This window comes from Nipponia nippon, unplaced genomic scaffold, assembly GCF_047370975.1.
Source record: "Nipponia nippon isolate SJK-2023a ecotype South Korea unplaced genomic scaffold, ASM4737097v1 scaffold_9, whole genome shotgun sequence".
NCBI classification, from domain to species: domain Eukaryota; kingdom Metazoa; phylum Chordata; class Aves; order Pelecaniformes; family Threskiornithidae; genus Nipponia; species Nipponia nippon.
The window spans coordinates 15,204,921-15,229,127 of NW_028262413.1; the positions used below are offsets into that span (position 1 = coordinate 15,204,921).

Consider the following 24,207-nt stretch of genomic DNA (forward strand, 5'->3'; position numbering starts at 1 on the left):
ACAATTCCAGATGTATTTTATTATAAACATAAGCATCTAGGATGTTTTTAAACCTTATTCTAATCTTGGTTTTATTATCTTCCAATAGTAAGAAATCATAGAGCCTGATTACGCACTGTGTCAAGCATTGTTTCCATGCTGATGAGAAGCCTTTGCCACAGGGGGAGAGCCTGGTCACTGCCCTGGCATCCAGCGCGTGCTGGCACATACCTTTACAACTGCTATTTAAAACTAAAAACAAGAAACAAAAAAAACCTAAACCCAGAACTTTTACGTATAACATCTCCCTGCAACAGGGATTCGTCACACACAAACAGATCGCTTTCTCTCTGTGCTTGTCCGAAGCGTGTCTTTTGGCTCTGGGTGAGCGTGGGAGCTGTGGGGGGACCTGCGCAGCTGCCCCTGGGGCTGGGCAGCAGCTCCCCGCTGGGTGCTGGCCCGTCACCCCACACCTCGTGGCTCCCAGAAATCCCTTTGTAAGTTCTTTCCTATTTCCCAGGTTGCCATGTGCATGCGCGCATTGGGAATGTGAGATAATGTCACCCCATTGCCATTTCAAATGTCTCCTGGAGCTGCCAAGCCCTTCATGGCACGGGTTTGAAAAACAATCCCTGTGCTGTTCCCTCTGCTTGCTCCCAAAATGCCTCTGGAAGGTCAGGTTCAAACGCCCTCCCCAGGGGGACTTTATCTCTCCAGAATGTCTCTTCTGCCTTTGCTTTTTAAGACAGATTTTTTTGAGGCTGTTTAAACACCTCTTCTACAAAATCAGACATTCGCTCTGTGTGTCAGTGCACATTCCCGCTCTCCGGGAGGGTCACCAGCCCCTGATGCCTTTGGCCCATTTGCTGTATCAGGCCAGTATTACCTACACAGTTCCATCCCGATTATTTCTCTTGAGCAAAGTGAATCCCTTCTCCCTGGGCTGGATCCTGGGAGGCATCAACTGCTCAGTCCTGCGCTGGAGAGGGAGAGCACCCAGAATTACACAGGGCTGCAGAGGAAACCCCGGCATTCACCAGCTGTAGAACGATGTCGTCACTGTCCCTGGGCGAGTCTGAGGCACAACTGGAGAATTCAGTGACCCATCTCCCCCTGAGGCACTGTGCAGATTTACCCCTCTCTGCATGGACCCAGGCAATCTGTCCCATAGCTGGAAGCAGCAGAAAGTCCTTCTCTTCTTCTGTAGACTGAGGAACCACATAGGAAGCAAAGCAGAGCGTGGCTGGAGCACGAGACGGGAAATACAGGCGCCTGCGTTGCGTTCCCAGTCTCCTTCCTTTGAGGTACCAGCCTTTGCCGCTGTTCACTCGTTTTCCTTTCCACATGGCCACTGTAAATTGTATTCCTTCATTTCGGAAAAGCATATCCAGGTGCTGGGGACAAAATGCAAAGTGAGCTCTAATAAACCCTGCCGGAGTCACACGCAGAAGCAGATCAGCAAAAGGGACATAATTAATTGTGAAGCACCCTCAGAAACTGAATACAGGTCAAAATGAGCCTGGGGTATCTGCCTCCTTTCTCAGCAGGAATGTATGCAAGAAATCTCAGAAAAATGTACTAATGTGTGAGATATTGAAACAAAACAAGAGTTTAGGATTTTTTGTTTCAAACTACAGTTGTAAAGAGGCAGTTCAGTCCTGAGCTGTGGTTGTGTTCCCTGCTCCTGGTAGCTCTGCTTTTACGCAGAACATAAGGAGGCAGCTGGATCCTGGTTTCTGTTATTTCAGCCTGGGTTTTTCCTGGACTCGGGCACAATGAGGAAGGGAGAACAGCAGGGGATAGTGGAAAGGGGGGAACGGGGTGAGAGAGCTGGGAGTGGGAGTACGAGGAGCCCTCTTACCCTCACCTGCACAAAGGGGCTTTGTGCTGGACCTCCCTGCCAAGGCAGGAATGTTTGTCGAAAGCTGTAAAGAAGACCTTGCCATTTCACGTAAAAAAACCCGAAAGGCAATAGATAGTCACACCACACTTAACATACATTGAAATAGCAAGAGAAACATGGTTTGGGACAGTTTCTTCTGCTAAAAACATTCCATGCCTGTCCCCTGCGATAAATTGCCCCAGCACAGTCCTCTTGGATTCGGGAAATCCTTTTCCCCAGTCTTGGTGTCAGAGCCTGGGATGGTGGGACAGCGGGACAGCCCCCAGCCCAGCCAAGAAAGGCAACTTGGCTTGAGAGCTGCCAGCTCCCTCCACCCCGGCCAGGCCCGCAAACCACTGGGGCATCCCCGGGCCCCACTCCCTCCCCTCCGCACCCCTCTCAGGCACCGCCGCTTTAGGGCGGGAGCTCCTAAAAACACCTTTTTTTTTTTTTCTTTGCTTTCTCTTTGTTTTAAGCCCCGGGCGCCGCGGCGGGGGCCGCGCTGCTCTGCGCGGAGCGGAGCGGAGCGCCCGCGCGCACGTGCGCGCGTTAGCCAGCGCGCCCCGCCCCGCCGCACGCCATTGGGCAGAAAAGTTTGTTGCCGGAGGCGGATTGGCTGAGGGCGGCCCGGGGCAGCCGCGGTCGCCAATGAAAGGCGCCGGTCGGGCGGCGCGCCCTGGGCGAGCGGCGGGCGCAGCGCGGGATGGAGCTGAGCCCCGGCGTGCAGAAGGTGGGTCCGCGGGGACTGACTGACTGACTGACTGACTGACTGACTGACTGACTGACTGACTGACTGACTGACTGACTGACTGACTGACTGACTGACTGACTGACTGACTGACTGACTGACTGACTGATCTGGGCGCCCCGTGGGGTGGGTTTTTTTTTTGCCCCTTCCCTCCTCTCTGGGTGCCCCGTGCCCGGCCGGGGCTCGGGGGAGCCCGGCGGCGGCGGGGCTGCGCGGTGCTGGGAGCGGCTGCGTATTTGGAAAACGCGTTAGGCGGCGTGCGGCGGAGGGAGGGACGGACGGACAGACAGGCGCGCACCTGGGAACGGCGGTCACCGGCAGGGCTGTAAAACTTTGTTTTTCCTCCTTTCCCCCCTCCCCCCCCCGTTATCCCCTCACCTCTTGTCTTCTCCTGCCCCGCGGCAGCCTGCGCCGTCCCAGCCCTCTGCTTGCTCAGAGACTTCACTAAATCGGGGGAGGTGCTGAGCCCCCCCGGGTCTGAGTGATAAACGCTCATCTTAACACCGAGTGCTGCGGTGGCAGTTTGATCCCTTTTATTTCTTTCCTTGTATTTATGTGGCCCGATTCAAAACTTGCTAGAGTCCTCTGGAGCAAAACTCACGCAGTGACTGTTCTTATACTGGTTTTGAGTAAGGAACTGAAGCAGCAGATGCAAAGGGAAGGAATGCCACAGCGCATGAATGTTACCCGAGTTATTAAATACTCGGGGTTAAGAGTGGACGAAAGTAATCTCTGAAGTACTTAAATTTTTCCTATATCTCGATAGGGCAAATCTAGCTGTGCATTGTGGCCATGCAGGCACGTGCTGGGTCTGCCCGGCCACAGGGTCCAACGATGCATCTGGGTTTGTTCTTATTTCTATACAAGAAATCTACTTCAACAAAGCTTTTGCTGGAAAAGCAACTGTTTGTTGTCTAAACTAACTTGCGTAAGACTGACCACCACTGCTCTGAGCTTGTGTCCTTGGGGGGAGCTCTGGAAAGTGTTCACTCCTCATGCTCAGGTGGTTAAAGGCTTGCTTTCCCCAGTAAATCCCAGATCTCTGCCACAGCGTCTTTTGATGAGCAAAAGAACCAGAATAACTAAAATGGCCTCTTGGCATGGCATTAAGCTGAATGGAAGGGATTTTAATTACTAAATAAAAAAACATGTGGAATGGGTTGTCAGGGAGCAGCTGCTCTTATGACCTTACTTGCTGTACCTTTGTCACTGCATAATTAGGAGATGAGTTAAACACCTAATGTCAGCACTTCTCGGTTTCCACATTGTTGTAATCCCATCTCTTGATGTCAGATGGCCCTGAGCGGGCAGTGCCGAGTGCTGTGCCCTGAGACTGGCCTCTGTGGGACTGCCAGGGCACAGGGGCACCTCCAGACCTTCCCCGGGGGGATGGCACCCTTTGCCATGAACTTCTGTGAGAAGTTTCTTGCCAACGCTGTCCTTGGAAATCCCTCCCTGACTGTCAGGATGGGAGGGTCAGCCTGTCTCGTTGAGATGTTGCTCCCTCTATCCCAGTAGACTTGAACTGTGCTACTGCTGGATCCCAAGGAAAACTATTTGCTGGGTTTTGTGGAAAACTGGATGCTCCTTGCAGGTCTCCCTGGGCAAATGTTGGTGTTTGGCAGTGGGGCTTGCTGTCTGTGTTGCAGTCTGGGTGGCCGGGGCTGTGCCCTGCACTGCGCTCCCCTCTGCAGCACAGTGCTCCTGCTCTCTGCGTGTCCTGCCTGAAATACCTGATTTTTGGGTGGGAGTGAGGGGTTCTTCCTTCCCTCCCTCCCCTCCTCCTTCCAGCCCTGCCTGCCTTCCCTGTCCCTGCTGACCCAGTTGGCTGCCCACCGCAGCAGCCCTCTCTGTGCTTGCTGTCAAGGGCAGGGTCCCCCAGTGTGGCACCATGGGGTGTCCCTGTCCCTGCAGGCACACGGAGGGTGGCCAGGGCTCAGCAAGGGCCTGTCAGGAAGGCTGCCTCTGGTATGTCATCCCCAGAGACTCTGCCAGCAGGTCCCTCGGGCATGTCCATAGGGTCCTGGTTGCCACAGCTTCTGTGGTGAGGGCACTTTTTGGTACCAACTGGAGACCCTCAGGCAGCTCTTACCAGGCACTGAGTGGAGATGGATGCCGTAAGAGTGAAAACGGACTCTTGTTCATGGGCAACTGCATTTGTGGGTTGTATGCTGTTTGCTGGGCTGTGGTCAATCTGGTTTTGTCAGACAGCAGCTCAATTCCTGGCTTGTCTGAAGTGCTGCTCCCAGGGCTTGGGTGGCCTGAGCTGGGTAAAGCCCCTGCCAGCAGCCCCAGGCTGGGGGTCCCATGTGGGAGGGAGCGGAGAAGCAGGGCTAGACATGGGCAGCAAGGAGGGCTGAGCAAGTCTCTGCCATGGAGCAGAAATACACCCCAGCAAAGCTGCGTCTGCATCAGACCCATCTCCCGGGAGCTTCTCGAGCATCGTTCCCAGGGGATGGAGCAGTGAGGCTGCGCAGCATACGTCAGGGGGCTTACAAGGCACCCAAAAGGCTTGCGAATGCAGAAGTCTTCAGCCTTTCCAAACCGTGTTGCTGGATACTTAGCTCCCCTTGGTGGAAGGGTGAAGGACAAGGTGTCATACTGTAATTTCACTAAAACCTGTAAAGGGAATAGTACAAAGTCTGCAGCGGAAGGGTGTAGTTGCTGTGAGATCTTCTCATGGCTGCTCATGGGCAGGCAGTGCTGAGTGAACCCCCTGCGTGGGACGAGGGAGGTGGGGTGCCCTGTGTCTGTGTAATTCTTCTGACAAGCTGCCTGTTGCCTGAACCAGACCTGGGCATGGTAGTATGAAAAAGGAAAAGTCCCAGCTAGTTTGCACTTCAAAAGGGATATGAAATGACATAATAAAGACAAGAAAAAAAGTACAGACCTTGGATCACTGTCAGAATTATGTATGTCTAAAGACAAATGGACGTCTTCGCAGTAGACGGCTGTTTAATTTCCTGAATCAGGAGAAGGGCACTTTTTCTGGGCATGGGGTGGAATACTGTCAAATTTTAATTTGGCTTGGCAATGTCGCACAACCAGTTTGAGCAAGTTGGGGAAGGCAAGTCTGGAACTCATTAGGGCTTCTTGCAAGGCCCTGAAAATTTGATTTTCAATCACTGTTGGGTTTAATTATTGTTGATGTCTTGCCTAGCGTATTATGGGATTCTTTCTGAGGAAATTAAAACAGCATGAGTGGGACAGCATTCTGTTTGGCAAATGGGTTGTTTAGATTAAATTCTAAATGGAGAGTTAAAACTCGAAACAAAGATAAAGCATGATGGCTGGCATTTCATGCATTACTGGAGCTGGTTCAGCTGGACTGTGCAGGCAGCAGGATTTGTGTACTGTTCTTGCTAAATTCAGTCCATTTTTGTCAGGAGAAGAAAATAACCCACTAAGCTAAAAGCACTGTTCAAAGCCAAGGTAAAGTTTACTCAGTTAATACAAGTTTTGGTTCTTTTTCTTTCTTCAGTTCTTTGGCGTGTGTTTTTGCAAACATCCGAAGCAGACACACTGTAGGAAAGGAAAAAAGCATTGCTGCTGCTGTGATAAATCAGCCCCAGCGTACGGAGGGGTCTGGGTGACTTGGGGTCTCGGGGACAGGCAGAAGCCTCCCTTCTCCATCAGCAGCGTAGCTGGACACTTGAAGACTCCTCTGCTTGTATCTGTAGATGCGCATGGGAACGCTGTTAAGGATTGGGAACATGCCCTTTGTAAAGTCCAACAATTTAGAGCTTTTTAGGAAACCTGAGGAATACATTGGAGCCTCAGCTTTTTCATTCATTTTTTCATAAGCTGTATCACCTGATCAAGGTGTACAGGAGACTTGGGCTGAACCCCTAGCTGTGTTTTCCCCTCAGCATGGCGAGTGCTCGGTGATCCTTTGCAGCACTCGGGCAGATGGCTGGCTTCGTGGGGGAAGAGCTGAGCTCCCAAATAACGGGGGTTATACCCAGAAGGAGTCTTCTGCGGGACCCATCTGTGAAATCTGTTCTGTCCAAAGCCACTTTCAAGCAATTTGGGCATGTGGTGATAAAGATGGCAAGCGCTATAACTGAAGTGAGCCTGCAAAGCCATCACATTAGTCATTTAAATGTGCTAGTGCTCATTTGTGTACACGCTGTCAGTAACTGTACATGCAATTTCATCTCTGCTGTTGAAAGTTGGACCTCAATTTTTAACAATTAGACCACAGAAAGTTATTTATCCCTTGCGGACTTCTTTTGTGTTCACGATTTCTGGTTATAGTCTCCATTAGCAGAAGTTCAGAGTTTCATTCTGAAAAGTTGGTACCTTCTCTGCAAAGCCTCCTCTTGATGGATGAGGGGTTTGGTCCCTGTGTTGGTGACAGGTTATACATGGATGATGGCCCGGGGAGATGACTGTGTCACCCCGCGTGCCTCTGTCTGGAAGGTGGTGTGTACTTGTGGGACTGAAAGCCCCGCTCCAAGAACAGCGTCGTTGTGTCGGAGCCCAAGGGAGGAAGCGCCGCTGCAGCTGTCACGGTGAAACAGATGTTGATCTTAATGCAGAAACCTGCTGAGCTCTGAGCAAGTATTTATAGATATGAAATCATAAAGCAGCACATGGGTTAAAGAGCTTATTTTGGGACTTGGGCTCAGAGGTAAATTGAGTCCTGTAAAATACAATTTACAAGTTACAAAATCCCTCTTGTCCTGCAGGGAGGCAGTGTCTGGAGTATTTGTTTAGGCTGAGTTGTTTCTCTTTTTAAAAAGAAAATATGGTATTTCAGCCATTCAGGAAAAGAGGTATTTAGATGACCTAGCTTGAAGCTATTGCTCCTTTTAAAGATGGGGCTCAGAGAAAGGGAAAGATTTCAGGGCAGCTATTTGCAATTTTTGGAAGAGCAGGAGTTTCCTAATGCTGGTTACCAGCCTGATTCTTCATAGTTTCCCCATATTACCTATTACGGAGCCTTTGACTTCATCACTTCAGTTACTGAAAGCCTCCGAACTGCTCCAGAGCAGTTACTTCCCTCTGCAATGGGGGAATCTTTCCTCTTGCTGGGTGCGCTGGTTTTGCACTCCCCTGCACGTCCATGTGCTTTCATGAGTCAAATGCAAAGTGCGTTAAAAGCAGTTGTATCAACTGAGATGAATAGCAGCTTTGACTGGATTACTGACAGATAGGGCATAAGTTGTTAATGTTTACCTTACTAGGTGTAATAGCTCAAACCTGTTCAGGAATGGTTCTTCTGAATCCATCAGAGGCAAGGGAAAGGAAAGCCTGTTCTTCCTCATCCTAAGGGGGTGGATGATCCCAGTGAATTAAATAGGCACTAGTGAACAGGAGTGCCTGCTGGCTGGCTCACTTGAAAGTCAAATGGTGCAAATAAAAATGCTAGGGAAATGGAGGAGGATGGCCGAGTGGTAGGAAATAAGGAAAATAGGAAGTGTTTTTTTCTGCTGGTACTTCATTGTGGATGCTGTTAGCTGTTATCTTTCAGACATGCAAAAGACCACACTTCTAGGAAAGGAACTTTTGCTTTTGCCTGCAATGATAAAGCCTGGGTTAAGAGAAACACTGAAGCAGCTGGGTGACTGTTGTATACAAACTGCTGTGCAAATATCATTGTTAATTTCTAGCACAGTTGTAAGTGTCTCTTGGAAGGTTTAAATGCTGGGGGTTTATTGCTTTACCTACTCATCTGAGTAGGTAATTGTCTAATGGGCTAAATTCTGTCAGGGTTAGGTTTTACATAGTCTTTGGCAAATGATTCCAGATGGTGCTTCATTGGGAAGGAACCTGTCATAGGAAGAAAAATCTACTGTGCTCTTATCAGAGGAACATAGGAAGGCAAATTAACCCAAAAGCATTGTGGATGGTTGCTCATGCCCTACTAGTATTTGAGGTGGCACAGCCCTTCAGCCTCTGCGTTAGGGTTCAGTGCATCACCAGCTACACAATGAACTCGGACTCATTCATTTGCTCTTTCTGAAGACCTGGAAATGTGTCACTCAAAAGCACCTCATCTGACTTTCCCTCTGTATAAAAGGGTAACTTGTGTCAAGATTATGAAGCTCGGGGGCGGGGGGGGGGGGGGAATCCCCTGTGTTCCTATCACATGTGCTGCCAAGTCTGCTTGGACTACCAAAGAGCATCCAACAAGTGCCAGCTAAAACAGGGAGTCTGCAGGAGGACAGCCAGCCAGCTCCTGTCAGCCATGTGTCTTAATCCAGAGCATCAGGATATAGTAACTGAGCAGTATTGCTGCTAGCTTAAAGTACCTGTTCCAGATCTGGACATCTAGAATGGGGACACAGACCTACAGCCCCAGAGGCTGGTGCAACAACTTCTCAGTATCTGTCAGAGGGCTGCTAATTTACTACACCTTTGCTCTTATATACTTCATGCCTAAGCCATGGCTTTTCTCAATCTTGCACAGCTGCATGGGCCTTTTGAGATTTTTGGAGGGGTTTGTGATAGTGGCCAGATCCTATGGAAAACTTGGAGCTGACACAGTGAAGTCGCAGCACAGGAAGGATGGTGTGAAGGAGAGGGATGGGTGGCCCAGGCATGCCCCTGCCCTTTTGTCTGCTCTGCTGTGAAATGCCTTTGTGCCCTTGGTTGCATCTCCAGCTTTCTTGTGTCCTGATCTCATCAGCTGTAAAATGCAAGTAGTAGAGCTGAGAAGATATTTAGGACTAAATCGGTGGTGCTGTACAGAAATTTGGTGGAAGCAGCTCCTGGAGTGCAGCATGTCAGTGTGCTGAGGGACCCCCGTTCCTGATGGTAGTTCAGCACCTTCTCCTTGTGCTGGAGGGGGGAAGGAGAGAGGTGGCTCAGTGAAGGTATTTGATGATTACAATGAGACACTTACCTGAGCACTCTGGAACTCAGCACAGCTGCTGTTTAATTAAATTTGGGTGAGTTCTTCCCATTCCATACACCTACTCACAGCTTGGTTTGGTTTTAGTGCTTCAGACACTTGGTCTTAATTATGTCTTGCTTGTGGAAAAATCTATTCATCTCATTTTTTTCAAAGTTTGCCCTTCTCTTATCATTAATTCACACATTGTTATTGGAGAAAGGAATGCTGCCAACTATGTGCTCTTGGAAGAGCGAGATATTTGCAGAGGCTCTGGTTCTGTTGTATCTCTGTCATCCTGTAGGTTGAGATCTGGCAGCTCCATTGAAATAGTTTTCTCAGATATCGGTGCCTTTGCCTGGTCTTTATGTTGCTAAATTAAAAGGCAACAAACTTCTTACTCTGCGAAGTGTAATATCAGTAAGTGCTTCCAGTATTTCAGATGATATCAACTCATTCACTGATGACTTAAATAAATGCTATAGAGAGAATCTGAGATGAAAGGCAGTCTGTTGCAAGTGATTTTTTTTTTTTTCCTGTGAGTGTGGTAATTTGGATAACTGTGCTTGCTCAGAATCTGGCAGGGAAACAAGTTGCATTCAGGTCATGATTACAATAGATGTTTTCTGTCTATGAAAATGAGGAGAAAACAAATCAAAACAATCCGTTGCTGTTCTCAGTCAAAATTACATCACCAAGTGTGTATATTGAGTAATGCACATCTAGAAGTAGTTATTTGCCCTTGCACAAATTTATTCCACTTGCAGACACTGTCAAGGAGCCCCTTCTAAAATCCAGAAGAGTTTGTCCAGCACTGCCCTGAGTTTCCCACTCTGGAGGTAAGCCCTCTCACCTGGCCTTCAGCTGGTCCAAGCTGTTTTGGACAGCTTTCTTCTGTGCCAGTACTGGAAGCTGACTGCCAAGCACACCTGAAACTGGACCTCACTGGACATTGGGTATAGTCAAGGAGGATGTTTGGTCACTAGCAGAAGAGAAAATTAGCATAATACCCAATATGTAAAACTGTTGGACAAGGTCAGTATGTTTCAGGAGTGGCAGTTCTACTGCCATGGCTCTTCTGCTCTGTTGTGTCAGTGTCCTTAGTGCTGACACTGACGAAGTGGAAAGAAAAATCCACATCTGCAGGAGCACCTCTAGAGCTAGTGGTTTTTTGTGCTTTAATTGGTCCAAATGCTTTAGCTTTGACTTCCCCCTCATTGCATGCAAACTCCCGTGTTGTGCATGTCTGGGCTGAGAGCAGAGCTGACACATGTCAGACCAATGTCATACCTTGGCTCTGCTTGATAAGCAGAAGCAGCAAATATTTTCCCTAACAAATGGCATAGTATTGAAACCAGACGGGGTCTTGGATGTGAGACTTGAGGACTACCTGTTCCAGAAGAAAGGATGAGCCAAAACAAACCCTGAGATGACTCAAGCTGTCTTCCAGCTGGGACATGGCTATCTCGTATCACCCAGCACTTGTTTGTTGGGTTCCTTCAGCATCGCAGTTGTCTTCATAATGTGTGTTTAAGACGAGTTAAGTGGGGTGGCATCACTGGCTGTTGTGCCCTCCCAAGCAGAAGTCTGGGGCAGTGTTGGCTCTGACACTGGTACCCACAGCAAGCTGAGGTCAAGTCATCTGCATCTCTAGTCTCTGCCAGCACTGGGTGTCAGATGAGTGGCTTCTCCTTGCACCAGAGCAACACTTGCCCCAGGCCATGCTCACCACTGGATCCTGAGGAACAACAACACAGAGCTTTTTGGAACTTTTCAGCTCTTCAGTGATGTCTTTTGGGGATAATTTCCCCAAAAAGTTTGAGGTGGGTTTAATGAGAAGCAGGTGATCCTCCTTCCTCAAGGAATTTATTAAGAGCTTTTCCAAGATGGGAAAGCTATCTAGGAAAGTGCTGAGTGAGATGGATTGCCCATCCAAACCATGAATTAAGGTGTTTGAGGACAAACTCCTGAAAGGAGGTTTCTGCCACCCATGAGAAGGTTGATTGGGGCTCTTCTGCAGGGTAATGGACCTTAACTCACTATTTTAGGATTAAACACAATTGCTTGTTTAAATATCTAAGCAAAGCTGTGGGGTTTTTTTAGACATATACAGCCTTTCCTACTGGGACATTTAGGCCAAATTTTCAGTGCCTTTGGTGTTTACCTGAAATTCTGGACCATCATTTAGGTTACACCAAAAATGAGGTTTGACTTTTTTTTTGACATGCACTTCAATTGCACCTTGCAAATGCAGAGTTTTAGTGGATACCTCAGCCTTCAGCATTGCTGTGCTGAAATGCAGGCAGCAATACATTGATACTTTAAGGAATGTTAACAATAACTGCCCTTGCACTTAAACATATATACAAAAACTAGTTGAATGATTAAAATCGAAGGGCTTCATTCAAGCAATCACCTGTGAGTTCAGATTTGTTAGACTGATGTGAACCTTTTGCCAGTGTAGGAACCACTGAAGGGGGAAAAAAAAAATCTTGGTAATTTGACCAGATAACTGAGAATCTTACTTCTTCTAGTGCATTTGCTTTTCAACTTGAATTAGGAAATTAAAATAGGAATGAGACTATGACATGGGTTTCATCTTGGTTCAGAGTGAATATTACCTAGGCGCTACCTTTACTGTATACAGCTATTTGAAACATTGATACCTTAAAGACTCCCAATAGTGTACACAACAGTATGGGCTCAGAAATGGAGTAATTCTAGTTACTACACAAATTGAGGGGAGCAGCAGAGGATCTGTTTCATTGCTAGCACAACGGTGTCCTGCCTTGCCTTAAATTTAAAGCAATCTCATAACATTAACACCTCGGGCTTGGTGTCTGTGATGGCTCTGTTCCTGCAGCTGGTGCCCTATGGATTTGCAGAAGTCACTGACCCGAGTACTTGGCCTTGCTGCCCAAGTGAAGAGCTCTGAAGGAAGCTTTGGATGCAGCCAGGGCAGTGCCCCAGTTCAGCCCAGGGTCTCCATGGGGCTGGGGGGCTGCTTTGGACAACCAGCCCCAGGTCATTTGGCAGCAGGTGGGCCTGCCAGCTCTCTGTGCTGGGGAGGCTTGTGCCACCGTGTCCCTGGGCATGCCAGAAGAAGCTTTTTCTGGCCACTAGCTGATGTTTTACATGCTGCTGGTACTTTTAAGAGGAAAGAGTTCAAAAGTCCCTAGCTTTGGTCAAACAGGCTGCTAGGTAGGCCACCCTTCCTGGAGGAGAGGCAACTGCTTGTGTGCTGAGAAGGGGCAGTTGGGTGCCACACATGTTGTGCATGATAAAACAATAATGGTAAATCTGCCCTGCTGGACCCACAATAGGAAGGAGAATGCAAGCAAAGAGGCTCTTTGTACATACTGAGTCTGGCTTTATTCCTGCTTTTAACTAAAACACAGCCCCTTGGATGTGTTAATATTCTGCTGTTGGGCTTGGCTGATTTTTCTCCCGCAGCCCATGTAAATACTTCTTACTTTAACTTATGGTGGAGTACTTTTCCAGAGCTTGCAGCATTCCCCTCACTGTGATAAAGATAACCTCTTCTGTTAGATGTAAACACTTAAACCCTCCAGTTACTTGAAATTCTTAAGGAAGTTTCAGTTAGCTCCCTATTATTATGCAAGCTTAGCCCTATTATAGTCAAATAATGACAACAAATTAATTGCTATCCATCCATATCCCTAAACTCCTCAAAATTCTGCTGAACAAACTGGTCCCACCCATGTGAATATCGTATGACTTTCCTCTTTTTCTTTGTTCAAGGAACTTTCTCAAAGTTAGAGTTGTTAATCTCCAAAATTTGTTGCAGCTGGAGGAACTCCACCCAAAGTGTTCACATGGTCCCTTAGCTTCTCTTAAGCTCTCTTCTGCCCTGGCTATGATTTATTGGGGTAGGGTATCAAATGCCAAGACTGCATGAGGGTCTTCCAGAGGCTGCACAGAAGGGTTTATATTGAACTTGCCGTGGGCGCTGGGGAGCGGTTTGACCACACAGAGAGGTGAAATGAGGACCTCGGCTCTGAAGGGCTGTTGTGAACTTGTAGTAACTTTTTGGAAACCAGCTTTTCCTCTTCCCTTCCTAAAAAGGAGGAGAAAACATACTTGAGGTAGTTACGTGTCTCCATCGCTGTTTTTAGTCTCCAAATAAGGTGTTGTGCAATAAGTGTTTTCGGGATCCAGAAACCTCTCTGCAGAAGCAGGAGGGCCCTGCTTCGCCAGACCCTTCTGGAGCTGTGGCTGTGGCAGCTGGTCCCAAAAGCCTTTCAGAAGCTGGAGAGCAGTGGGTGACTCATGCAGCAGCGCCAGTGAGGAAGAACGCTCTCATGGGGTTACCCTTCAGCCCCCTTGTGAACCTGCTCCGATAGTACTGGTGGTCTCTGCTGGCATCTAGCACAGTGAGGCAAAGCGAACGAGTCCTGCCTTGCATCCCATTGCTCTGCGTGAAACTTAACTCTTGCAGGAGGGTGTATATTCTTGGAAACTTTATGGTTCTTCAGCAGTCTCTGATTAATAACCACATTGGCCAAACTTGCCAAAACTCTGAACCTTCTTTCAGGCCCAAGTTCCTCTGAGGGTGCAGCTCCGGATTAATCTGCCAGCTGGGCTTGTGACCCTACTACAGGTCCACCCTTTGCCCCCAGCAGCAGTGTGGTGGCCAGTGCTGCTGCTGACCAAAGGGATGTCCTCTTCTGGCTGAAGCTGCCCTGTGTTTTCTTGTGGTACATGGTGTATGTGCTGCTAATGGTGAAACCGTCCTGCTAGGAAGTACCTTGGCCTTTCAGGGTTTGTTTTCCATCTGCAGAACTATTACAAACTCATTTTGTGATTAGACCACGGTCCCTGTGGATATGCAGGAGAAAAGAGGACTAAAGGTCTTCCAAGGGATTATGGTCTAAGCATCCCTGATCAGATAAGGATCTCCTTACTGCAGTTACCATCCTTTTGTTACAGTGACTGATTTAGCAGCTGGAGCTGGCTCCACTTTCCTGTTTCCACCTTGTTTGTCACTTAACCAAGTCCCTTGTCTGTGCTGTGGTCTCATGACATGCTTCTGCTGGAGGTCAAAACTAATTTATCAAGTCTGTCTTGACCCTCTGCCTTGTGCATAGCTGAAGAGAGATGGTGTAGGAAGCAGCCTGGTCTGAGCAGTCTAATAGCAAAAGAAAGAAAATTAAGCATCACTGGAAAGCAAGTGCCAGACTCATGACTGCATTTCCCTTAGGCAGTAGCAAATTCTTCAGCAAAGGTGGGTGCCTCTGGCTGGGGGGACCAGGCTGCAGGCAGTGAAGCAGCCCCTCGGGCACATGCTTGGCTGCATTAGATATTGCTCTGCTGGTACTGTGCTTGATTCCCCTCGTGTCTTGAACTCATAAAGGTCCTTAAAGGAAAGCAGACTATTGCTATGCATTCTTGTGGCACTCAGTGGATTAATCTGTGTGTTACAGATGTTCAGTGGGATGTCCTGATTCTGCAAGTACCTGAGATAAACCAGACTCTCTGCTAAAAGCAGCTGTTAGTAGAGGATGTTAGGATGCTAGCTTTCCTTAACTGGCCTTCTTGTAAGCTCTGTGAAAATTTTATATTAACATTAAATTTCTTCTACTCAGTATTCCATAAAACCATTGGGTCCCAAGGAATGAGTGTCCCAGGAGCAGGGTGCTGGAGCAACCCCATTCTGCGGCTGTGCAAAGCAGAGATGTTAAATACATCCCAAGGCACTTTTTTCCCTTACTGTACAGTACATAAGCCTGCTCATCACTGTCTGCAGGAGGATCTCAGCACCCATCCTGCTACTGATGCTTTTGGCAGTGAGCTGTTTATTGCTTTAGACTGGATGTGTGGAGACCACAAAACCAGGACAGCTAATGGGGTTCTGTGTCCATATGTATCCAATTCTACATAAGAGGGAAAGTACTTGTGTAGCCACAACTCTAAAGGGAGGAGACATTTCTGAGGGCCTGTGCTTATGATAGCTGGTGTGTCTGAGGATTGGCAGGTCCGAGTTCAGCCCATTTGTGGTCTCAAAATTTGGCTTATTTGCCTGTAGCATTAGTCTGGGCATGGCATGGTTGTTCCTAGAGGAGCATTCACTGGGAAACACCTAAGTTTAGCCTGAAGTCTCTTCTTTGTGGATGTACTAAATCTCTGGCACTGAACTGGTTGTGAAGAGAGTGGAAAGGAGCTTCCACTTGGAAGGTTTTTTAAGTCATGTGGCTGTGAAAAGTGTTTTTTTCCATGTGCCATTGAGGACAGTCCTCTCGCAACAAACTCAATTGCCAAACTAGCTTCAGTAGACCCTTTGGCAAAGGGTCATTGGCCAAGGTGTGCTGGGCTGGTCAGAGGGTGATGATACCAGAAAAACCTTCTGAAGTCTCAGCTGAGCTGTGAATGGAGCAGGCTGGTGGAGCTGGACTCTGACCTATTCATAACTTTTAACCACGGGTCCATCTCACCAGACCTGCCTTTGGAAGCTCAGTATTCCTTTCCAAAGGAGTCCTCAAGCTCTAAACCAAGATGGAGCCATGTTTGGGTTTCTCCTTGTCACTTGTCATTATGGGCTTCCTATTTTCTAACCATTGAGCAAACTTAGCAGCATCTAGGATGGCCCTGCCTTTGGCCAGTAAAATAGTGAACCATGGTATTACTGGCATATTCCTGAGATTGTTCAGAAATGTTTTTGTGGGTAGAATGGCCTCAATTTCCTATCATTTCACTACCTAAGAATTTCCTCTGCAGTGACTTGCTTTCTCTCTTTTAATAGCAAGAATGCTATAAGACAAAAAAGCCAAAACAGAAATCTTAAAATGCATTGTATATCTAGTCATGGTGAGCAGAATTTACTTTTCTTCAAAGCAGTTTGTTGACATAGGCTTTTTTAAAAGCATTACAAATGTCTTCAAACTCTTTATCTTAAACTTTAGTATCTCCTTGTTTAACACTGCTGTTCCCAAATGGGCTTGGGCATAGGTGGAATCTAAGATAGTTGGGGAGCATTTGTTTTGCATTATCTGACTGGGCTTGGGTTTTTTGCAGTCTTATGTGTCTTTTTTTTTTTTAAAGAAATCTCCTTTTATGCATATTTGAGGAGCCGGAGCGGAGCTGTGAGGAGAAGCTCCATATCTGGGCAGGAAGTCCTGCTGACCAGGCAGCCTGAAAAAACAGGCGGCGGTGCCTGTTATGTTTGGCCCCCGCACAGAGATGGAAATGAGTGGCTCAAACCTCCCTCCACTTCTGAGGGAGTGAGGAATAATGCTGTCCTCCAAATACAGAGACGTGGCTGTGCTTACAGGGATCACGAGCCGTTGACCGGAGGGGTCTGAGCTCACGGGGGAAGGTGATGCAGCAGTTGGTGGGTAAGTGTCCTGTCCCCATGTGGAGGGAGCTCAGGTCTGTTTGGCCAGGCTGCTCCTGCTGCTCTGGTGAGGTCTGCCTGTGCCGCAGGGATGTCCCCGAGACTTCACGGGGCCACCTGAGCTGCCCTGCAGGCAGTGGTGGGGATGAGCTGCCATCCCAGCACCTTCCCCTCCTGCTGGAGACCTACAGCTTTGAGGGCAGGGAAACCCGAGCCATGTCAGGAGCCATGTGTTGCCTTGAAGAGCCTCTCAATTTTTGCATTGCTTGCCCCATATGTTTTCCTAGAGCTTCAGGCTCGCAGCTAGCTTGCATGCTGGGGAGCGGCGAGTCACACCACTGACGCCTGCAAATGAGTTTCCAAGGAGATCTGGAGGTCCTGGTGGCGAAGGCATGTGGTCTGGTCCTGGCTATAGCAGTACACAAACGGGAGGACCGGTGACTGGGTCTTCTGCACATGTCTGAAGCTGTATGTGGCCCAAGATCAGGGCTAGGACTTGTTTAGTTTTGTCTTAAGGAAATGGATGATCAGCTTTTGTTGTATAATCCAAAGGCAAGGATTGCCTGTTGATGCCAATGGGGTTGTTATTAAAGTGAAACAATAATGGCAGTTTTAAGATAAGAGCTGAGACTTTGCTGTATTAAATGTGATCCATTTTACTGTATTTGGGCTGAGTAAATGTGTAACTGCCGTGAGAATCCAGCAGCCTCGACACAGATCCTCCAGCTAACTGGGGTGACAGGTAGCGCCAACCCGCTCTGGAGAGTGGGTATGAGGGTGTTCTGGAGAGTACTGATTCAGTAGGTAACTTCCATGGGGTTCAGAATGAGTAAAGAGCAGTTAACCTCAATTAAACTTGGACCTGGGACATGAAGCAGAAGTCATATTTGGATGAGTAGAACAAATTACCAGATTGAATAAATTACCAGGAAAGGGTCTTGTTAATACTGAAGTAATAAAGTGAAATGCTGGGTTTATGTATCGGTATGGAGGTCACAGGTGGGTGGTCACCCCCAAGTGACTGAGTTCCTGCGCTGACACTTAGACTCTGAAGCATCAGGTTGTCTTGTTGGGGGGTTCACATGCTGGTTCTTGCTACTGACAATGCTTTTCCCTTTGCTTTCCCCCTTGTATGTAATGAAATGTCTCCAAATGAGTTTATTTAATCCAGATGTTTGTATTTTAAATAAGCAACCATTCATAGTCCCTTGCCTATACTGAGCTTCTGTCTGACTCATTAAGATCAGAGTCAGTAAAAAACCCCATCAATTAGTAGATATCTAGCACGTGGTTCCAGGACTGGCCAGATTGTAAGTGGTCTGTGCTGGAAACTTAAGTGTCTTTATCTGTTCTGGAGAGCTGGTACATAGCTGAAGAGTCAAAAATGTCCAATTCTTCTGGATATTAGAGGCAAGGGAGAGTGTGTGTGTGTGCATGTTAAGACCATTTTTAAGATGTATTTTTATGAATTCTCAGGGTGAGAGGTCTTTTCACTGGCTTCAAAATATCTGGAAAGACTGCAGGTGAAAAATGAGGTGAAAACTACAGGTGAAAGCTGAGGCACAAATGACATAGCAGTCCCTTGGGCAAAGTGAGCTGAAATGGGCCATTTCATACCCTTTGGGCTGTGTTGAGCAAGAGTGAGCAGCCTTGTATGGGGTCTTTAGTTCCGCACAAAAAAGCGTGTAAAGGCTTGTAGTCTACCTTAAAATTGGCAAACCAGTGTCCAGCCGTTTCTAGAACCATCTGTTCATAAAAGCTTCATCCTTATTAGCAACGCTAGGTTTTCCAAGTAAATTAAATGTCTTTCCTAACTGAGTGCCATCAAATAACCGTTTTCTCTTGAAAGCTGCAGAATGAGTTTGACTGTTGGAGGGGACCTTGGGGTGCCCCAGGTCCATGTGGGAGTTTTGAGGAGCCTGGGAGCTGGTACTGGAAGTGGGATGGGTGGATCTGGGAGGGAGCAGGAGGAAGGAGCAGCTGCCAGCATAATCACTAGCTTTGCATCTGAGCGGAGCTGCAGACCAGCACTGCTGGGCAGAGCTGAAGGCTGGTCACCAGCTAAGCCTCTGCCTGCACTGCCCGGGCACCTGTGCAGGGTCCCTGCAGAGCCTCCTCCAAGGGGAATTTGTTTTTTTAACCACCCACAGCACCGCAGAGTGAAGGAGCTGAGCACATTCTCTGTTGTGGCTTACCCCAGCCACCCACTAAGCCCTACCCAGCTGCTCGCTCACTCCCCCTCCGGTGGGATCAAGGGAGAGAATTGGAAGACTAAAAGTGAGAACACTCATAGATTGAGATAAAGACAGTTTAATAGGTAAAGCAAAAGTCATGCACACTAGCAAAGCAAACAAGGAATTCATTCACTCCTTCCCATCGGCAGGCAGGTGTTCAGCCATCTCCAGGAAAGCAGGGCTCCATCATGCATAATGGTGACTTGGGAAGGCAAATGCCATTGCTCTGAATGTCCCCCTCTTCCTTCTTCCCCCAGCTTTATACGCTGAGCATGATGTCATATGGTGTGGGATACCCCTTTGGTCATTGGGGTCAGCTGTCCCAGCTGTGTCCCCTCCCAGCTCCTTGTGCACCCCCAGCCTCCTCGCTGGTGGGGTGGGGTGAGGAGCAGAAAAGGCCTTGACTCTGTGTAAGCACTGCTCAGCAGTAACTAAACCATCCCTGTGTTATCAACACTGTTTCCAGCACAAATCCAAATGACAGCCCCATACTAGCTACTGTGAAGAAAATTAGCTCTATCCCAGTCAAAACCAGGACATTTTCCCAAACCCACACTTTAAAAACAACCTCTGTTCTTTTATTGCTATTGATCCCTCCATTTGAAAATAGGTGTTGGTAAGGGTGGCCTTCCTCCAAGGGTGGAGTGCAGTGCCTGTGCTGGGGGGGAGCAGGATGGGGCTGGTGGGGGAATGGCTGTGGGCTGCTGAGTGGGGAGAGGGGCTGGGGCTGGGCGAGGAAAGTGAGGAGCTGGGGCAGGAGGAGGCATAACAATATTGGTTTAAATAGTGTATGATCTTGCCATTAAAGACTATCATAACACAGAACAACACATGGACTAGATTAAGATTGCATAGGCAACACCCTTCTTCAGCATTAGAAACCTGTGTGGCCTTAACTGTTCTTCTGATGGGCTCTGAATGTGTATGCACGAATGAATAGTCAGTGCCTAGAACTAGTTTGTATTTTAAGAGGGATTAAAGATCTATGAAAACTTGATGAATGGGACCAAGCACCAAAAAGGGCCTGGTGGTATGAGACCTGTACATGCTAAGCCTTAACAGAAAATGCAGGCTATGAGGTCCAAAGTGGTCAGAAAATTGCAAGAGACTGACACTTTATAATGAAAGTATTAGGTTTTTGCGGAGGTGGATGACCACCCTGTAGTTTAATCTCTGACTGCACAGGGTCAGCTCTGCTGAGATGGGGCGAAGCTCCTGTGGTGCTGCCGTTGCTTCTGCTGGGTGTGCGTGTCCTGGGGGTAGGACTGTCCTTGTTTTCATTACGTTCATTTTTACAGGGAACAAATGTGTCTTTCAGACAGGAGTCTGAGTTTCTGTAAAAACAACCAGCCTGAGCTAAATTCAGTGTCCCATGGTGTCACGTCTCCCTGATGCTTCCTGCAGTACTTTGTTTTTGTCTCCCATCGTACCCTCCTGCATTGTTCACATTCAAAAAGCCATGTTTGATAAATCCATGGCGCAGACACTAAAGTAGGCTTATTTTCAATGTTATTGGCTCCTGTTGTGGTTTTTTGCACTTGTCTCTCCTGTCGGGAGGTTATTAGGACCATCACTGTGCAGCAGTGACCACCCATGTATACAAGTGACTTTCTGCTGTTTTCAGTGAGCAGCAGAAAGCGCAGCACAATCACAGCCCTTTCACCCCCCTCTGCCTTTCCTCCCTGGAGCCTTTCCCTGCTGTGTTTCCTGTTCACCATGGAAACCACCCATAAAACCCAGCACCAGAGGCATGGAAACATGCCATATTCCCAAAATGTGAGGGCTCCCTTGAGCCCCTGTAGAAAGACCAAGGAGGTCCAAGCTGCGGTAAAGTAAGTTTAGCATCAGGTCATGGCAATGCACCTCCATGTCTCACTGCATGAAATTTCTGACTTGCACAGATTCATATGCAATACATAAGCTGAATCAAAATAACCCTTTAATGAAACCTAAGGCCTCTCTGCATGAGATCAAGGTGGCTGCCCAGTGTGTGTGCATGTTCACTGTGTTTGATGTGCCATCTCCCCCATGCCATCGCAGACATGCCATCTTTGTTCACTTTAAGGTGAAAACCTTCATCCCAAGCATCCCTACATAAACTTGTAGCAGGTCTGCATGGACAATGGTCAAATAGCATTTGGAAGGTTTGAGGCTTCACAGGACATAAGGCATGACTGAAGAAATCAACATCTGAAGGACAAAACTCAATATTAGTACTCTAGTCTCAGATGATCTTTGAGGAAAAAGCCTTTCCAACTCTGGTGTCCTGTTCTTTTCCAGATGTCGGTGAGCCAGACGCAGTCGGGAAGAGGTGTGCCTTGTTTACGCTGCAGAGGGACATGCACGGGCTTCGAGCCACATTCTTGGAGGTAATGTCTTGGTCTTGATGGGCCCTGCCCCAACACTGTCCCTTTGGTCCTGTTGATATTCGGACTCTGGTGACTTTGAGACGAACTGCAGAGCACTTGAGTAGTGTTGGGGGTGCAGAGGACACACTGTCTGGATAGGACAACTGCTGAGTTGAGAAGATGCTCATGCTCCCTGCTCTCCACTCCACCTTCCTTTGCTGGTCCTGCTTTTTTATTTTTTGAGTTAAAAATCTCATCCACAAGGGCTTAAACCAAGCTGAGGCTCTCATGCAGTGGGTTTTTTCCCACTTTTGCTAACATTGCCTGCTCCCTGGGAGTTGAGACTATCTCTGCTAGGTTGGCCGCAGGTCTTGGCAGTGAGCTGTGGCTTGGGAAGAGGAGAAAGCCAGGATGAGAGATGGCCCAGCCTGCAGAAAGGTCTTGCCTGCCAGAGGACTGTCTCTAGCACAGCCCTGCGTTGTTGGTGCTGTTCAGTGGGATGTTAGGATGGGGGGCACGGTGCCAAAGCTGCTGCACACTGTGCTCGGCACAAGCCACCCGATGCCCTGCACAGCGTGTGTGCTGGAGCACAGATCTTCTGCCTGCATGGATCCTCTGCCTCCTGGCTTCCCAGCCTGTCAGACTGTCTGGAAATGAGTTAGTGAAAACAAATGTGTTCTTGCTTGCTTTGGAGGCAGGGAAATGCTGACCAAAAGGATAATCCCGCACTGTTGGTAGGAGTTATGCCGCGTGCCTGGCTGTCACCCTTGTCCTTGAGGCCAAGCATGGTGCAGAGCTGGCAGGGTGAAACAAAGCCCTGTGGGCAAGGGCTCGGTGCTGTGTCCTGCTTGGCAGCACCATGGTGGCTGTTGCTGCTGGCCGTCCTGAGCACCCCGATGGCTATGCTTAGTGCCAGAAACATCTTGGTGTTTGATACTTTATTCTTGGTTTTTCCTCTTAAACACTAATTTAGGTAAATAGCCACCAATATCAGTAGCTGGTGGGAGCTGACTAGTGCTGTGTGTTCAGCTCCGGGCAGGAGCAGTGGGCTGCTGCCCTGCCCTATCTGCTTGCCCACCCAAGTGGGAGAAACAAAGGGGGCTTTGAAATTGAAGGGAGCTATCCAGATGTCATTAATTAAAAAAATTAATGTCCTCTGAGGTTGTCTTGAAAAACACTAGATGCTTTTCTGTGAGCCTGGAGATCTCCTCTTTGCTGTGGGCTGTGCAGCTGGGTGCTGCTGCAGTGGTGCACAGGAGCCTGCAGTCTGCAGCTGTGCTGTCTGTGCTGCTGCAGAGCTTCAGCAGGCTTCATGATGGTGGCATGTAATCGTGTCCTGCAGCCTTCAGTTCCCAATTGCAATACCTCAGCTGTGTGGAACTCCAAACTTTAAAATACTCATTTTGTTGAATCACTACTCTTTTTTTTTTTTTAATTGACTGAAAGGCTGGTTTGAGTCATACTTGTTCCAGGATCCTGCTGGAGTACTTGGGGTTGCATCAGGGTTAGTTTGTCCTTTTGCTATTAGCATTTGATGGAAAAGCTGGCTAGCAGAGAGTGGCCTTATAGGCTTATCTTTATGACTTATAGCTATTATAGTTAAAATGATAGATACTTAAGAATCTAATTCCTCTTTCAGCAGTCACTTTTTTAATGGCATGTAAAGCTTTGTAAGAGGCAAGGCTATGCTCAGCTGTTGGACACTGGTGAGGGTGGGAGATTTAGTGGTGCTTGAAGGGGTTTTCAAGCAGCTCCCCATGGCAGGTGGCAGGCAGCAGTCTATCAGTGGTGCTGCAGCTGCTTTTGCTTGGGGACAGCACTTAGGGGTTTACAGTTTTCTGCTCCATGCTGCTGCTGATGCCTCTGGGATGAATCGTGCTGAATTCCTGCATGCAGCTCAGGCCACAGGAGCCTTTTGTCTTATGCCATAACCCTGTTCTGCATTCAGCCTTTGAAAGAAGCTGATGCTTGGTGGCTCAGCCATCACACCATCACATGCTTCCTGCAGCCCAGCTCATATCAAAAGGATGATCTCACTTGTCACCCACAGAAAAATCTGCAAGTCATGCAAATGCAGCCAGGAAGACCACAGCCTGAGCTCAGATGCGGAGGACGATCGGAAAATTGGGCGCCTGCTGTCAGACTCCAAGTATGCCACACTCACTGCCCGGGTGAAAGGAGGTGATGGCGTTCGCATTTACAAAAGGAATCGCATGATCATCACCAACCCCATCGTATCTCGGAAAGACCCCACCTTTGACACCATCACGTACGAGTGGGCTCCCCCAGGGCTCACCCAGAAGCTGGTAAGACAATCCACAGCACGTTTGGCTGGTAGTTGTGTCACTTAATGGAGAACCTAACTCTGGAATAAAGTTATTGGGGAAAAATAGTAAAACATGATTTGCTTTGCAGAGCAAAAAATGTACATAACACTTTGTGTTTTGGAAAACCATGTGAATAACCAGAGTAGGTAGGAGAGGGGAATGGATTGCCTTTGGGTTTTTATAGGTTTGCTTACATTTCTAGGAGAAGTCTTAATGGATTTTACAACTAGAAAGTTCACTACTTCGGTAAAGCTCATGTCCAATAAAAACATTGCTGAGGAGAGATCCCATCTCCACTGTCCTGCCAGTTGTACAACGTCTGTGCAGCCCACGCAGGTGTTTACATGCTCCAAAACCCCAGGCTGGATGTGGGAGTGATTCCTCCAGGCCTTCTTGGGGTGTCTGGGCTGGGATTTGATCCTTTCCCTAAACACCCCCGGGAGGGCACCAAGGAGGCAGAAAGCTGTGCAAGCTGTGGGACATGCACAAGGACAATGAGT

At 48.1% G+C, this 24,207-nt stretch overlaps 1 protein-coding gene across 1 annotated transcript in view; it reads left to right on the forward strand.

The window, feature by feature from the left end:
- The first annotated feature begins 2,503 nt into the window (after positions 1 to 2,503).
- The window catches only part of LMCD1 (LIM and cysteine rich domains 1), a 35,607-nt gene continuing 13,903 nt past the window's right edge, over positions 2,504 to 24,207 (forward strand). Inside the window, exons 1-3 of the mRNA XM_087744606.1 lie at positions 2,504 to 2,591; positions 21,313 to 21,401; positions 23,431 to 23,686. Coding sequence (XP_087600732.1) covers positions 2,565 to 2,591; positions 21,313 to 21,401; positions 23,431 to 23,686 — 372 coding nt within the window. The 5' untranslated portion in view covers positions 2,504 to 2,564. The remainder of the gene's footprint in view (positions 2,592 to 21,312; positions 21,402 to 23,430; positions 23,687 to 24,207) is intronic.